General features: G+C 41.4%; 1 protein-coding gene across 1 annotated transcript in view; it reads left to right on the forward strand.

The window, feature by feature from the left end:
- The window catches only part of robo2 (roundabout, axon guidance receptor, homolog 2 (Drosophila)), a 553,585-nt gene that overhangs the window by 319,730 nt on the left and 218,121 nt on the right, over nt 1-15,734 (forward strand). Inside the window, 2 exon segments of the mRNA XM_060943573.1 lie at nt 1,760-1,880; nt 1,996-2,134. Coding sequence (XP_060799556.1) covers nt 1,760-1,880; nt 1,996-2,134 — 260 coding nt within the window.

Genomic DNA, 15,734 nt, shown 5'->3' on the forward strand with positions numbered 1-15,734 from the left:
TGACCTTGGACAGACGGACGGACAGACGACGGACAACACATGATTGCATAAACTCATCACTTTCTGGATTCTGATTGGTCAGGAGGTGTTGATCAATTTTCTATAACAGCAACTCTGACAATAATGAAAATCACATGTATTATTATTATTATTATTATTATTATTATTAGTTGTATTTTTTATGGACTCAATCTAATATGTTTTCATTTCTATTGGAACAGATCATTCACAGGGACTCAGAGTGGACGCTCTAGATAATTACTAATAACATCTGATCCTATGTCATTATGAAACGGTCACCGTCTCTGAGACACTTAAAGGGAGAGAAGCTGATTTGATTGGATGCCAGGTCATTCTAACCCCACCCCTTTTTACAATTCCCTTCTTGGCCATAGGCATGTAACGATTCACCCAGTACAAGATTCAATTCGATTCACGATATTGGGTTCACGATTCGATTTTCTCACAATATTTTTGAAGAAATATTAAATGAAGAAAAGTTTATTCCCCCCTCCAAAATAATCCAACATTTATTTTCCTATTTTTAATCAACTTACACTACCGTTCAAAAGTTTGGGGTCACTTTGAAATGTCCTTATTTTTGAAAGAAAAGCACTGTTCTTTTCAATGAAGATCACTTTAAACTAATCAGAAATACACTCTATACATTGCTAATGTGCTAAATGACTATTCTAGCTGCAAATGTCTGGTTTTTGGTGCAATATCTCCATAGGTGTATAGAGGCCCATTTCCAGCAACTCTCACTCCAGTGTTCTAATGGTACAATGTGTTTGCTCATTGCCTCAGAAGGCTAATGGATGATTAGAAAACCCTTGTACAATCATGTTAGCACAGCTGAAAACAGTTGAGCTCTTTAGAGAAGCTATAAAACTGACCTTCCTTTGAGCAGATTGAGTTTCTGGAGCATCACATTTGTGGGGTCGATTAAATGCTCAAAATGGCCAGAAAAATGTCTCGACTATATTTTCTATTCATTTTACAACTTATGGTGGTAAATAAAAGTGTGACTTTTCATGGAAAACACAAAATTGTCTGGGTGACCCCAAACTTTTGAACGGTAGTGTAAATATTGCTTTTCTTTAAAAAAAATAATAATAACCAACAATAATTTACTCACATGTTTAAAGGTTGAAGTAAAATATAATCGCCTCTTAACTAAAATATTCATTTTATTAAAATTTTAAAAGGTTAATAACAAATAGGCCTTTCCTTAATAAACTTCTATAAGCATTTGTACTGTACTTCCTCAATCTGCTTGTCCTTTCTTGCTCTTTCATCAGTCTGTAAAAAGAGAGCTCTGATTTCTTATTAAATCTATTTGCACACAATCACACAACAGCTCTTTTTCTCTTTCTTTGTCTGTTTAGATCTGTTTCTTGTGTTTTCGCAGCATTAGAACCGTGTTACTTCCACCTACAGTGAAGTCACAGGCATTCTCACTATTGTATATTATTGTGTCCTCTGCTGTCTAAACAATGCAATTACTGTACAGCTTGGAAAATCTAAGCGATTACACAGTCTGATTATTTTTTATTTCACCAATTCAAATCATCATAAACTTGTATCGCGATTTATTATCACATTATATATGGTTACATGCCGACTTGGCCAAGTTGCATCACCTGCACCAATGCTTACTGAATTTCAGAAAGCACGCCATCAGCCACGTCCTCATGCACTCATGCAGGTGTGTTATGTTTGCGTTTGACTTTAATAATCATTGTGTTTGTTTCTGCAGATTCGAGGAGGCAAGCTGATGATCACAAACACAAGAAAGAGTGATGCAGGCATGTACGTGTGTGTGGGAACCAACATGGTGGGAGAAAGAGACAGTGAGACGGCTCAGGTCACTGTTTTCGGTAAGCATCATTTAGAAATATAATCAGGTTAAATCCATTATTATTATGATGTCATTGCATGGTGCATTTAGACGCAGAAAAGTGGTTCCCATTCCTTTCCTCTTTACCAACACAGAACGGCCCACATTCCAGCGGAGGCCGATAAACCAGGTGGTCCTGGAGGAGGAACCGGTGGAGTTTCGTTGTCAGGTCCATGGAGACCCTCAGCCTTCTGTCCGCTGGAGAAAAGACGATGTTGACGTTCCACGTGGAAGGTAACATAAAACACACCTCTGTCCTTTCCAGTACTTCTGGTTATTTATAGAGATGGCGCAATAGCACTTTTTATATTTTGATACTGAAACCTTGAGCATCAGCCGATATCGATACTCCTCCGATATTTCTTCATCTGGAGTACCGGATCAGTGCCATGTCTAGTTAGTTATTAATGTCCAGTGGTCCGTGTCTCCAACGAGGAGCGCCGCCAGAGGACTAACCAACCAAATATCCTCCGCACCATTGTATAGTGCCTTGTTCGTTGGCTTGGATACATCCTGTGCTGCACAGATGACCACCCCACAAGAGTCATTTACGCGTTTGATCCACCAGTGGTGGGATGGAGATGCTCTTGTGGCCAATCATGCACCCGTTGGAACGATGGCATTCGGCAAGAACTCCAGCAGATTAATTTGAGGCTGGAGGATGTCCTGGCACTCAGCCAAGACTGTGAGAGATGGCGGAGTTTGGTGGCACTGTTGGGCTCAACGCCATGCTGGCATGAGGTTAAGGAGGAGGATGTTAATCTCATCTCATCTCATTATCTGTAGCCGCTTTATCCTGTTCTACAGGGTCTCAGGCAAGCTGGAGCCTATCCCAGCTGATTACGGGCGAAAGGCAGGGTACACCCTGGACAAGTCGCCAGGTCATCACAGGGCTGACACACAGACAACCATTCATACTCACATTCACACCTACGGTCAATTTAGAGTCACCAGTTAACCTAACCTGCATGTCTTTGGACTGTGGGGGAAACCGGAGCACCCGGAGGAAACTCACGCGGACATGGGGAGAACATGCAAACTCCGCACAGAAAGGCCCTCGCCAGCCACGGGGCTCGAACCCGGACCTTCTTGCTGTGAGGCGACAGCGCTAACCACTACACCACCGTGCCGCCCTGGAGGAGGTTAATAAATATATAAATATTGTTTTTTCTTTGTGATGCTCTAATCACAATTTTATATATTTTCAATATGATACTAACATCAGAGAGAGAGAGAGACTCATACTCCCTTTCCACGTGAACTAGGTGAGAGTTCCAGGTTGGTGCGAGGACCAGTTCAGATTTGGTTCAATTTGCGAACCTTCTAAGAACTGGCTCACTTTTTGACTGGTTGGAGAGCCACCATAGAGCCACGCCGTTACGTCCCTGGACACATCTGTATATATCTCTGCTTTCTCAGCAACACTAGCACCAAGCACGACAACAATAATGGTGGACTACTGGATTAATCAGTACTGTGAGCTGGTCGAGTGGTTAACATGTCTGCCTCTTGACTGGGAGATCGTGAGTTCTACTTGCGGTGGGGTCATACCAAAGACCATCATAAAAATGGTACCTACTGCCATCTGGAAAGGCACGCTGCAATACAGATGCAAGTGGGGAAATCAAACTCTTGTGGTTACCAGAGGACTAGCCCCCTACTGTAACCCTAGCTGTATAGGTAAAAAGCAGAGGGCTATGGAAATGGAGATCAGCACTACACCCATGTGCCTCAAAGAGCTGGTTGGTACTGGGACAGGAGACTGCCTGGGAAAACCAGATCCTGGCATGGAAGGGACTTTGACTTGACTGGATTAGTCAGACTTGACACAACACTTTTTTTTAATAGCAATCACAAAGTTTTAGTAGGCCTTGTTGGTTTGGTATGATAATCCCACCCCCAGTGGTTTTTGGTTCTAGACCAGCAGAATGGCGGTGCTGTTGGAGGAAGCCATGGCCTAATGGTTAAAGAAGTAGCTTTGGGACCAAAAAGTTGCTGGTTTGATTCCCTGGACCAGCAGGAATGTCTGAAGGTGCCTTGCTCAAGGGCACTCACCCCAACTGCTCTCCAGGCTGCTCTGGGTGTGTTGTACATCACTCTGGATAAGATAAGAGTGTCTGCTAAATGCCTGTCATGAATATTTAATTAATGTAACCAGTTTTCCTGAACCAAGAGATGGTTCTTTGGCTGTCAGAACACAAAGAACAGGCACCGATTCTGAACCGGCCCTTGAACTGCCTTGGCGGAAAAGAAGTATCTGAGCACTACAGGTCTGATCTGATACAGATCTAATACTAATGCACAATGTGTCACATGTTCATGACTTTAAATATCAGTGAATTGGATTAAATCTGATTCGGCACTGATCCGGGGTCAGCCCTAACATCTGTCCTGACACTCACAGCTGCTAAAAACTGAGATGTATTTCCTTTTTTAAAGCTAACATCACAAGTTTCCAGGTAATAAAAAAAAAAATCATTGCTGTGTTCTACCATGGCGTCATTTGCTCATCCTGATTCACGTCTCAGTTCTGTTGCGCTCTAAGCCCAGGACAGGTGAGCCTCACAGGTGAACTTAAACATGTAGAGGTGTTTAGAACTGCAGCTGAGCAGCACAGGTGAGCTTTTGGCTCAGGTTAAGAGGAGTTTGGTATTTCCTGAAGCCTCAGGCTACTTTTAAGTAAAGAACTAAAGACTAGGTGTGTCTTTAGACTAATCTCGCCTTTAAGGTATTCATACACCCATCACTGCTCGACAGAATCTCTCCAGCAGATAGAAAGTCTGCTCCAGAACACGACGCTGATCCATGTACACTCTCATCTTGTTCGTGTTGGGAATACAGGAAAGTGGATTATATTGAGCTCGTGTATAAGGCAGGTGGAACAGAAAGTGTTTGGGGAAGCTGGGAATGAAGATATCACCTTATCGTGTGTGTCAACAGCTTTATTCACATGGAAATCACCTGGTTTTGGAGATGAATATCACCATCCTGGAGTGTCCTGCACTTCCAGCTTCCCACTAAGCTTCCTCAGTGTGGATTAGGACTGGGATATTACTTTAATGCTTGCATTTTAAATTTCAGAATTTCATAAATGTCTTTTTGTGAGTGTAGACAGTTTCTTAATGATTTACAGAACACTTTTGCATACTTGCCAACCCCCTGATAATGAAAAGCAGGAGATGAGATTGCATCACACACTCCTAGGGGGTTCGGGTCATGTCCACCTGGAAAATTCTGAGAAAAAAAAAATAGTGTAAAATGGTGCGTTCTCTTGCATTCTGAGTGCCAATTTTTGAAGAAAATTGATTGAATTTTCATCAAAAATGAAAATTTGACGTACTTCACAAAATGCTTCTCACCTCACCTCAATGCTTTGATGCTGATGATCTGACAACCAAGTCGCCATGAACTTATTGTCATAGCGAGTCTTTTTTTTTTTTTTTCTTCGGAGTTTTCATTGTTTGCGATCACCAGACTGTTTTTGGTTTTTACCAATCCTGGTGTGGTTTGTTGTAATATGTGAGTGTCACGGTGCAGGCACTTACAGATGTAAACGCAGAAGAGCGTCATAGAGAAGATGGTAACAAAGCCGAAACGTGAGACGAGAATCAGAGTTGTAGAATAAGCGAGGGTCTGGCTATTGGCGAACAACATTATAGGGAAGAGACAAAAGATTAAACGAAGAACAAGGAAACCAGAGTCAGAAGACTGAGGGTCAGTCAGAGAATAACCAGGCTCAGTATGTACTGTGGAAGGCAGAACAATACTTCGCAATGAGGTGGAGAGTGAGAGGTTTATATACCGTAGGCAGGGGGACTAATTGGAGTAATGATTGGCAGCTGAGTCAGTAGTCAGGAGACAGAGGGCGGTGTGAATTGTGGGAGGTGTAGTCCAAGGTGTCCATGTTTGTAGTTTGGACAGGTTCAACGGGTTTACTGACAGTGAGCTCATTGCCGATTGGCTAGAACCATAACGAGAACCAATGGAATGGTGCGATAGGATAGAGCGATACAATTTAGATTCAACATCATCATCATCATCATTGCGCCATTCCACTGGCTCTCAGCTTCACTTACAGTAATATGACTATTTGACACTATATGCTGTGCAGAATTATTAGGCAAGTTGTATTCCTGAGGGTTAATTTTATTGTTGAACAAATCCAGTGCTCTCAGTCAATCCAAATTGGTAATAAACCTGAATGTATAACAAAGGAAGGGGGAGTTTAGGCTTTCTCAGGGGAATATATAAGTGTGCACAATTATGAGGCAATGTTTAATGGGCAGACTTATTATGCAACTAAATGAAAAGCTAAAATGTTCCCATCTCGCTTCCATCCATCCATTATCTGTGGCCGCTTATCCTGTCCTATAGGGTCGCGGGCAAGCTGGAGCCTATCCCAGCTAACTATGGGCGAGAGGCGGGGTACACCCTGGACAAGTCGCCAGGTCATCGCAGCCCATCTCGCTTGTTTATTTTAATTTTTAGAGTAAGTGTAACAAATAAACAACTCAGAATTAACAAAAAAAAAACACTTTTGGCATTTCAAAAATACTCAGTGACCAGTATAGCCCCCCTTCTTTTCAGTAACTGCCATGAACCTTCCATCCATGGAGTCTGTTCGTTTTTTGACTTGTTGCACTTTTTGTGCAGCAGCAACCACGGCCTCCCAAAGGCTGTTCAGAGTGGTGTATTGTCTTCCCTTACGGTAAACCTCACGTTTAAGAAGGGCCCACAAGTTCTCAATAGGGTTTAAGTCAGGTGAGGAAGGGGGCCATGTCATTACTTGGTCGTCTTTTAGGCCTTTGCTGGCTCGCCAAGCAGTGAGGTACTTGGATGTATGTGATAGTGCATTGTCCTGCATAAAAATCATGGCCTTCTTGAATGATGCAGACTTCTTCCAGTACCACTGCTTGAAGAATGTATCTTCTAGAAACTGGCAGCAGGTTTGGGAGTTGATTTGAAGTCCATCTTCAACGTGAAATGGTCCAACTAGCTCATCCTTAATAACAGCAGCCCATACCAGTACCCCTCCTCCACCTTGCTGGCGTCTGAGTCGAAGTGGTGCTGTGTGTCCAATATGGCCCTTTTCCACTACCCTTTTTCAGCTCACTTCAGCTCGCTTCAGCTCACTTCAGCCCGACACGGCTCGCATTTCGACTACCTTAGAGCAGCACGACTCAGCTCGCTTCAGCCCTGCTTAGCACCCAAAACTCGCACGGTTTTGGAGTGGGGCTGAAGCGAGCCAAACCGAGCCGAGTGGGGCTAGGGGCGTGAGGAGACACTCCCCTGTGCACTGATTGGTGAAGAGGAGTGTCCTCACATGCCCACACACGCCCCGCGAGCACGCCGGGATCTGTCAACACCGTAAACCCGGAAGAAGAAGAATTACGAATTACGAGAATTTCTGAAGCCTTATGCGCCTCGCCTCATCTATACGCTCTTGCCAGTATCTGTTGGCATTGTCGGTGACAACAAGCCACAGCACCAAGACCAGCAACACTAACGACTCCATGTTTATTGTTTACTATCCGGGTCGTGAGACTACCGCTTAAAAGATCACTGATGTCACTGTTTGCGCCACCTAACGACATCACGTGACGTCCACCCACTTTCACTAACTCCACCCAATGTGTCCATCCACTTCCAGCCAGCACGGTTCAGCGCGGTTGTAGTCGAAATGCAACTCCAACAGCCCCGCTCAGCTCGACTCAGCCCAACTCAGCACGGCACGGCTCAGCCCAACTCAGCCGCGTTGGTAGTGGAAAAGCGGCATTAGTTATCCAGCTGTAGGCCCATCCATCTGGTCCATCAAGAGTCATTCTCATAAAACCTTTGAAAAATCTGTCTTCAGATATTTCCTGGCTCAGATGTTTCAACTTGTGAGTCTTGTTTAGTGGTGGTTGTGTTTCAGCCTTCCTTACCTTTGCCATGTCTCTGAGCGCCGAACACCTTGTCCTTCTGGACACTCCAGGTCGGTTGCAGTTCTGGAATATGGTAGCACTGGAGGATAATGGGTTCCTGGTGGCTTCATGTTTAATCCTTCTCAAGTCTTTTGTGGTTAATTTGCAGCTTTTCTTGTCCACATGTTTTTTTGCAACCCTGTTAACTATTTGCAACAAAACGTTTGATTGTTCTGTGGTCACACTTCAATAGCTTAGCTATTTCAAGAGTGCTGCATCCATCTGATTAGGCATTTTACATTTTTTGTCTTTTCAGTGTCTGTTAAATCTCTTTTGGCCCATTTTGCCTGAGATAAAGAAGCTGCCTAACAATTATGCACACCTTAATAGAGGGTGTTAATGACTTTAGGCCACACCCTCCTTCATTATACAAATAAATACCACCTGAGAATGCTTAAATCCAATTAGCATTCAAGTGTATATAGCTTGGGGTTGGAAACTATGTATAGGAATAATGGTAGGACCAGAGTACTCACTTGCCTAATAATTGTGTACGTGGGATGTACCGGTATTTGTATCCCATGTACCGAAAACAGCAGAAGCAAGATCAGAAGAGCAAATCCAACAGTGTTCACTGATTTATTCTGTAATGTGGTAGTTTTTAGACGTAAAATCAGTCAGCAGTATTCACCTGGCAAAATCGGGAGACTGCATGAATTGGTAGAGTTGGCAAGTATGCTTTTGTTTGGTGTGTAAATCTTTGTTAGCTGTTTTTTATCGTCTCTGACTGATGGGAGAAACTTATTCTGATTAGTTTTTTAAAAAGATAGTCAGTCTGCAGTTAATACACAAGGTGCAAATCCATAATTAATGGTTTAAATGGTTAAAATGGTGAATGAGCATCTAAATAGGTAATTTTAAGTAATATATGTACACATTAGCAGCACCACTACACTGTGCAGGTGTATCGTAAAAACTGTGTGAGGTTAAAAAAAAAAAGTCGCTTTCTTGAACAAAAAATAAAATGACTCGAAGCAACATTGCATTCTAGTGATAAATGCATGAACAAATAAATGTTTATGAACCACTTTTATTTATATATATTTTTTTCATTTCACTGATCTGTCAGTGTCAGTGGCTACTTTGATTATCTTAAACTTCCTGATTTGCATTTTAACCCTCTTTGTTGTACACAAGCCTCCATACTCCACCCTTCTCAACCTAATAATGCCTATATTTACATCATATCTAGCTTTACAACTCATAGCATTAGTGTAATTCTTTATTCTCTCACTCTATTTTTAATTTCAGTCTTCACAGATCCTTCTCTGCAGCAAAGTTATCATTCCATGATCCCTCCACAGGTCTTTCATCCCCCTCGCCCTGACACTACGGGCTACTACAACTTGAAGTCTACCAACTAATTCATAAATGTACTAGTTATCACACCCACACATTATCCTTCCACACAACATACTAATAAAGGTATCACCACTATAAGAAATAGAACACAACTGTTCTTCATTTTCATGTTACACGTCATGTTACATTTTGTCAAGATTAAGTTTCGAGCTTGAACAATAGATTGTTACCCAAAATGCACTTCATTCAGTGTTTGCATCTGCAACCTGTAGTTTTAAATTGAAAGCAAGGTTTCAATTCTACACTCTGTTACATCTTACGATGATGCAAATAATTGATGCCATTAAGGAATAAAACCCAACTGGCAAATGGAAAGACGTTTGGGTTCATGGTGTTTGCCTGGCTTCTAAAGTGCAAGGTCATGAACTGAACGGAGAACTACTGCAGGGGCTTCACTGCTCGAAACTAACAACAGAGAACTGCCTACAAACTAATCATGGCAGAACTGAGAGCTACAGAACTACTGAGAGCTACAGAACTGAACCGATGAGCTTTGTCTTACAGGGCAACTGTTTTACTTTGTGCTAGTCTGCACCACAGGCAACACAGCACTCGTAAAAAACAAATAAATAGAACATGGACACAAAACGTATTAGTGTAGCTTGGTATGAGAAAACAAAATATTCAAAAGTATCTATGAATAAAGGTAAAATACTGTTGCTGTCTTCAAAAGGGATATAATATCAGTATAATTTTGCATGATTCATCAATACAATATATACAAACCTATACAATTTACCAATATATATGTACAGTATGCAACTATAACAGTGACCGTCTTCATTTTTGTCCCCCTCGCGGACGCGCGATCTGTCGCTGTTGTTGTTAGTCATGCTGGCTGCCGGTTTTGCCGAGATACGACAAAATCGTCCTTGTTTTCTTGGCGTTTTTGTCGGACTCTTGCCCCAAAGAAACAATCCTCTTCTTGGGAGCCATGTTTGTTGTTATATTGGAAAATGGCAACTGCCCTTATTTGGTTGTCATCACCTTTCGTCGGTATTATGTAAATATTGCTCAACTTTGACCTGGAAAACGCTGTCAGGTTCGCGCGGCGCAGGTTTCAGTTTATTTGCAGCGCCGCTAGTTTGATACATTGAGAACCACTGTATCCCGAGCCTGATTTTTTTCATTCTGCAAAATTGCACAATGTACCGTAACAATGTACAATATAGCAATATTGCACGCTCATTCTCCATTGGGTAGAGTGGTGTAAGACATGGAGGATAAACGATATGATAACAATATTGCATGCTGTCAATAAACCCAGTAGAAGGGAATAGAACACATGTTTTTATTCCATGGAAAAAGTGGCCTGTATGTACTATAATCACTGATATTCACTGAGACTGAGGTGGATAATTGGTTTAGTATAAATACACAGTTGAATATTAAAACAATAATGATAAAATCGTACTCAAAAAAAAAAATTAAACTTCAAAATCAGGATGTAAATGTAATAACTGTGCGGCGCAGACTTGTGTCACTGATCTACGCCGAGTCCCATAAAATACTTTGTTTTGAAATCGATAAAATAAACCCCAACCCCACCTTCCCTTTGAGTAGTTTTTGACCAAACTTCGTAGCATCTTTCGTGCTTTTAAGAATAGCAGTTTCTTTCATCATTTATAAATCTTCCTCACTTATGGTGACGAAGTGATCGGCCGCCATTTTGCCGAGTCCCTTGAGGTGATTGGTTGAGAAATTCAGATTATTTCTCGATAATCAGCGTGCGCGATTTTCTATAATCACCTGCGCATTTATACTGAAAAAGAATAAAGCACTAAGAGATTTTCAACTACCGTACATTTCCCAGAATGCACTGCAGCTGAGAAGTATGTTGCGCTTCCTGGATGTAACAGGATATGAATGAATAAATCACACAGATTTGTTTATCTTTGTCCTTTTTTTTCTTAGCTGTTTATAAATGTATAATTATTGTGCAGTAACATTTTTCTTTTATTTTCAGTGTTTAGATTCGTCTCATCTGACCAACTCTGTTATACAGTGGGGCAAAAAAGTATTTAGTCAGCCACCAATTGTGCAAGTTCTCCCACTTAAAAAGATGAGAGAGGCCTGTAATTTTCATCATAGGTACACTTCAACTATGAGAGACAGAATGGGGGGAAAGAATCCCGGAAATCACATTGTAGGATTTTTAATTAATTAATTGGTAAATTCCTCGGTAAAATAAGTATTTGGTCACCTACAAACAAGCAAGATTTCTGGCTCTCACAGACCTGTAACTTCTTCTTTAAGGGGCTCCTCTGTCCTCCACTCGTTACCTGTATTAATGGCACCTGTTTGAACTCGTTATCAGTATAAAAGACACCTGTCCACAACCTCAAACAGTCACACTCCAAACTCCACTATGGCCAGGACCAAAGAGCTGTCAAAGGACACCAGAAACAAAATTGTAGACCTGCACCAGGCTGGGAAGACTGAATCTACAATAGGTAAGCAGCTTGGTGTGAAGAAATCAACTGTGGGAGCAATTATTAGAAAATGGAAGACATACAAGACCACTGATAATCTCCCTCGATCTGGGGCTCCACGCAAGATCTCACCCCGTGGGGTCAAAATGATCACAAGAACGGTGAGCAAAAATCCCAGAACCACACGGGGGGACCTAGTGAATGACCTGCAGAGAGCTGGGACCAAAGTAACAAAGGCTACCATCAGTAACACACTACGCCACCAGGGACTCAAATCCTGCAGTGCCAGACGTGTCCCCCTGCTTAAGCCAGTACATGTCCAGGCCCGTCTGAAGTTTGCTAGAGAGCATTTGGATGATCCAAAAGAGGATTGGGAGAATGTCATATGGTCAGATGAAACCAAAATAGAACTTTTTGGTAAAAACTCAACTTGTTGTGTTTGGAGGAGAAAGAATGCTGAGTTGCATCCAAAGAACACCATACCTACTGTGAAGCATGGGGGTGGAAATATGCTTTGGGGCTGTTTTTCTGCAAAGGGACCAGGACGACTGATCCGTGTAAAGGAAAGAATGAATGGGGCCATGTGTCGTGAGATTTTGAGTGAAAACCTCCTTCCATCAGCAAGGGCATTGAAGATGAAACGTGGCTGGGTCTTTCAGCATGACAATGATCCCAAACACACCGCCCGGGCAACGAAGGAGTGGCTTCGTAAGAAGCATTTCAAGGTCCTGGAGTGGCCTAGCCAGTCTCCAGATCTCAACCCCATAGAAAATCTTTGGAGGGAGTTGAAAGTCCGTGTTGCCCAGCGACAGCCCCAAAACATCACTGCTCTAGAGGAGATCTGCATGGAGGAATGGGCCAAAATACCAGCAACAGTGTGTGAAAACCTTGTGAAGACTTACAGAAAACGTTTGACCTCTGTCATTGGCAGCAAAGGGTATATAACAAAGTATTGAGATGAACTTTTGTTATTGACCAAATACTTATTTTCCACCATAATTTGCAAATAAATTCTTTAAAAATCAGACAATGTAATTTTCTGGATTTTATTTTCTCATTCTGTCTCTCATAGTTGAAGTGTACCTATGATGAAAATTGCAGGCCTCTCTCATCTTTTTAAGTGGGAGAACTTGCACAATTGGTGACTGACTAAATACTTTTTTGCCCCACTGTAAATATAAAATAATAAAGTGCCAATAGATTTTTAAATTACATTTCCCAGAATGCACTGCAGCCAGGAAGCATGTAATTGTTGTCTCAGAAAATATCAGGGTTTTTTTGTGACTTTTTTTAATCCTGCAATTTCTGAGGGTTTTTTGTTTTTGTTTTTTTGTTTTTCTCACAAAGTTATGACGTTACAATCTGAGAATAAACAAGGTTTTTTTTCTTGTAAATCTGCATATTTAATCTCAGAGGTTTTTTTTTTCTTTTCGCAGAATAGTCCTTCCTCATTCAGCTCTATAGAAACGTTAAATTAAATTTGAAACATTTCACGTAAATTTCATATTTAAACCGGTCTCGGCTCTGATGATCAACATCAGTACCTTCAGCAAACTGCGTTTAAATTGTGTTTCTTTAAGTTTAATTTTCTGTTATTCTGTGAAATATTTCCCGTTATCAGCTTGAACATAAGTAGTAATTATTCGTGGATGAATACGACGTTTTAATTCTGACATTAATGAAGGCATCACACTTTCTTGTTTCTCTAAAGCACATGTAGAAGTTAATTAGCTTTTGGCAAAACAATGACAATCAAATTATTCAATTAATCGTCATTGTGCTGTTCATAATTAGCGCAAGACTCAATGGAGACAACACGAGCGCTTTATCTTTACTGTTTTTTTTTAAGTTTCTTCAAGCTGGAGATTTTAATTCTGCTATTCTGTATCTCTCTCTCTCTCTCTCTCTCTCGCTCTCTCTCGCGCGGCACTTATCTAAATGTCTAACTTCAAAGACGCTGTTTGACAGACAGCCAGGGAAAGTGGTCGACCTTCAGGTTATGTAATTATAGACAAAAAAAGAACATTTCTGCATTGCAAAAAAAAGCACACTGCTGTTCCTGTTTTGTGTAATAATTCACATGTATCTGTGCACAGCTCATTAATCTGTAATGCGTATGAACACGAGTCAAAGTTTCAGAGAGCGGCATCTTTGCACGCGCACACAATGTGCTGAACATCGCAGTTAAAGATGAAGAGTTTCATTTCGGTCATCCAGAAACTGTTTTCGTTGAAAATGATTTTCTTGAAGGGCGGCACGGTGGTGTAATGGTTAGCGCTGTCGCCTCACAGCAAGAAGGTCCGGGTTCGAGCCCCGTGGCCGGCGAGGGCCTTTCTGTGCGGAGTTTGCATGTTCTCCCCGTGTCCGCGTGGGTTTCCTCCGGGTGCTCCGGTTTCCCCCACAGTCCAAAGACATGCAGGTTAGGTTAACTGGTGACTCTAAATTGAGCGTAGGTGTGAGTGTGAATGGTTGTCTGTGTCTATGTGTCAGCCCTGTGATGACCTGGCGACTTGTCCAGGGTGTACCCCGCCTTTCGCCCGTAGTCAGCTGGGATAGGCTCCAGCTTGCCTGCGGCCCTGTAGAACAGGATATAGCGGCTAGAGATAATGAGATGAGATGATTTTCTTGATAAGGGATTTGTTTTTCTCTGAATAAATGAATTTCAATCAAAGGTTGGATTTTTCTCATTTTTTCAGTGTGAGATGAAGCGACTTCACCAAAAGGTGGGTTTTTTTCTTCAAACCAATAATTATGGAGGGCACTGTATATAGTGTTTAAATATAAGAAAATAATATTTTATCATTAAATAATTCAATTTAACAGTCAGTAATATTAAATATTTAATTAAAACGGTTAAATGTTAATATAAGACACGTGATGGAACTCATTCTGGTTATTTCATGAAATAATTTAAACAGTTACACAAAAAAATATACTGAATATAATTTTAGTGAAATAATTGTCGAGTTGTATTACATTAAAATGAAAGTGGCTGGTTTTAAATACACAGTAGACTCGGAAGGAATAAAAACAGATAGATGCGCACACGCACACACACACACACACACAGGATGGATATATTAATGGAAGGAGTGTGAGGTTGGTTAGGTTTTCACTGAGCAGTGAATGAAATCAGGGACTCAACACTGCCAAGCATCATCATCATCATCTCGTACACACACACACACACACACACACACACACACACACACAGAGCCCCTGAGCAGTGTGAGATAAGACCCATAAAGCTTCTAGAGTCTTTCTCTCTGGGATTCTCAGCTTGTCTCTTTCTCTCGGCTTAAAAATTATTCTTTCCTTTCTTCCTCTTCCTTTTCGTCGCTTTAGTCAGACATTATAAACATTATTCTCTTCTTTTTTTATCAGCTCCCTGTTGGTTTTAACGGTCCATAAAGCTCAGTTTAGATGCCTCAGGCTCCAGTGTGTGCTGCTCAGATATCGGCGCTCTCTCGGTCACGTCGTCAGCTTTCACCGCTACGAGTGGATTCACTGGCCAGCAGAGGTGGAAAAAGTACCCAACTTCATTATTTAAATCAAAGTACAGATCCTACTGGCTAAATGTTACTCCAATACAAGTGAAAGTTGTCCAGTCAAATTTTTACTAGAATGTAAAAAGTACTGTAAGTACTGAAGTGCCTTCTTTTAAAAATATTTAAGGATTAAAAGTAAATTTTCTGTCAACACATTGTTGTATTATTGCCACAACGCTTACAAAACCTAACGCCTCTGAAGCAACCAACTGGATTTACTGACGAGCTTGTAGAACCTGTAGAATAAACGCCTGGTAGAACGCAGGGGCAATTTCTCAGAGACAACAAGGGAAGCCGAACTTCCCCTAAAATTCTCTCCCCAAACTGCAGCATCTACGACGCTGAATTCTCATTAAAACAATAACTTGCATAACATATGCCCAAGATTGTATTTACGTTCATAACTATCCCTATGTCATCCTGTAACTTATTAGAGTGATGTCTGATGAACTTGCAGTTCGCTACGAGAATCACCTTTGCTGGCAGCTGGGTATCCGTTGCAGTCTACGAGACGGCTCTGAACAGCCAA

Source organism: Neoarius graeffei, chromosome 17 (genome assembly GCF_027579695.1).
Source record: "Neoarius graeffei isolate fNeoGra1 chromosome 17, fNeoGra1.pri, whole genome shotgun sequence".
Classification (NCBI taxonomy): Eukaryota; Metazoa; Chordata; class Actinopteri; order Siluriformes; family Ariidae; genus Neoarius; species Neoarius graeffei.